The following is a 1,265-nucleotide window of genomic DNA, read 5'->3' as shown; positions in this document are numbered from 1 at the left end:
AGTATGTAAAAGGAAAAAATATGGTATTTTTTCATGAACAAATATGCCACATATGGCAATTTTCAACTAAAACTGACTGATATTCAATAATGTCAGAATTTGGATGTTTTTCCTGCTTCTCATCACCAGCAGCTGTTTTTCTTCAGTATTCTAAATGGGAACACATTATAGAGATGATTTAAAAAAAAAACTTAATTATTACCAGTATTTGAAAGATTTTTAGCAGTTAGGAAGTAAAAGAAAAACTTTTCCACGTCTTCCATTTTCACTCATATTTTGTTGGTTTGATTGAACCAGAAGGCAACTGGATTGCTTCAAAGTTGAAGAAACCATTTACCTGATATTGCGGTGGAGCAGCAGGCGGAGATGCAGAGTGCGTTCGAAGATCCCGATGGTTCTTGTTCCTCCTCATCGTCGCCTGCGGCTCGCTCTTCTTCATCCAGGTTGATGTCTATGATGGTTTCTGGGCTGAGGTATGATAACATCATCATGCTCTTCCTCTTTAGTGAACGGTTCTCACGCTTTAACTTTCAGCCCCAAAGAAATGAAACGACAAAGCATTTTAGAGTGTGAATGTGTACTTTATCTTTTCACACTAAAAACTATTTTATTGGAATTTCATTTGAATGAACAACAAAAAGTGGTGCATGATTATAAACAATGCAACCATGAGAAATTTTTTTTCTAAAATTACCATTGTCCTCCAGTCACAACTCATTATGTACGTATGTCTCTAACAGTTTAGCATATCTAAAGATTAGACTTTTAATTTCTTGATATAATTTTACCATAAATGTTCCAGTAAGCATCAGTATTCCTTTGTGCTGGGGAACCCAGCTCCAAATCAATGGCAGAGATCACATATAGCACACAGACTAAGGACAAACACATTAATCCTTCAACACAAAACAGATTAAAAGGCTTATTTTAGAAAAAGCTAAAGGTCGTGTAACTATTTTGGTTTCTTTAGTTAGTTATTTCAGTTATTATGCAGTGAGGAATGTTCTAATCTTTATATTGTAGACACCAAACAATATAAAGATGCATGGCCCAACACAGCAGAGCGACCTCCTCAGGATAAGACTCTGCAGTATACCTGCACCATATGAACAAACGGCATTCTTTTGAGGACCAGAATGTTCACGTTTTGGATATAGAAAATAGGTAGTTTGAGTGGGGCATGAAGGAAGCCATTTATGTTAAAGAAAAAACAGAGGGGATAGACTCAGATTTCACAATACATCCTAACAATCGCATCACAAATG

At 35.9% G+C, this 1,265-nt stretch overlaps 1 protein-coding gene across 1 annotated transcript in view; it reads right to left on the bottom strand.

Moving 5' to 3' along the window:
- shtn1 (shootin 1) overlaps window positions 1–1,265 on the bottom strand; it is a 41,962-nt gene that overhangs the window by 15,304 nt on the left and 25,393 nt on the right. The window contains exon 5 of the mRNA XM_015391061.1: window positions 338–527. Coding sequence (XP_015246547.1) covers window positions 338–527 — 190 coding nt within the window. The remainder of the gene's footprint in view (window positions 1–337; window positions 528–1,265) is intronic.

Source organism: Cyprinodon variegatus, unplaced genomic scaffold, assembly GCF_000732505.1.
Source record: "Cyprinodon variegatus isolate N-32 unplaced genomic scaffold, C_variegatus-1.0 Scaffold523, whole genome shotgun sequence".
In the NCBI taxonomy this organism is placed as follows: domain Eukaryota; kingdom Metazoa; phylum Chordata; class Actinopteri; order Cyprinodontiformes; family Cyprinodontidae; genus Cyprinodon; species Cyprinodon variegatus.
This window is presented reverse-complemented; position numbering and strand designations above follow the sequence as displayed.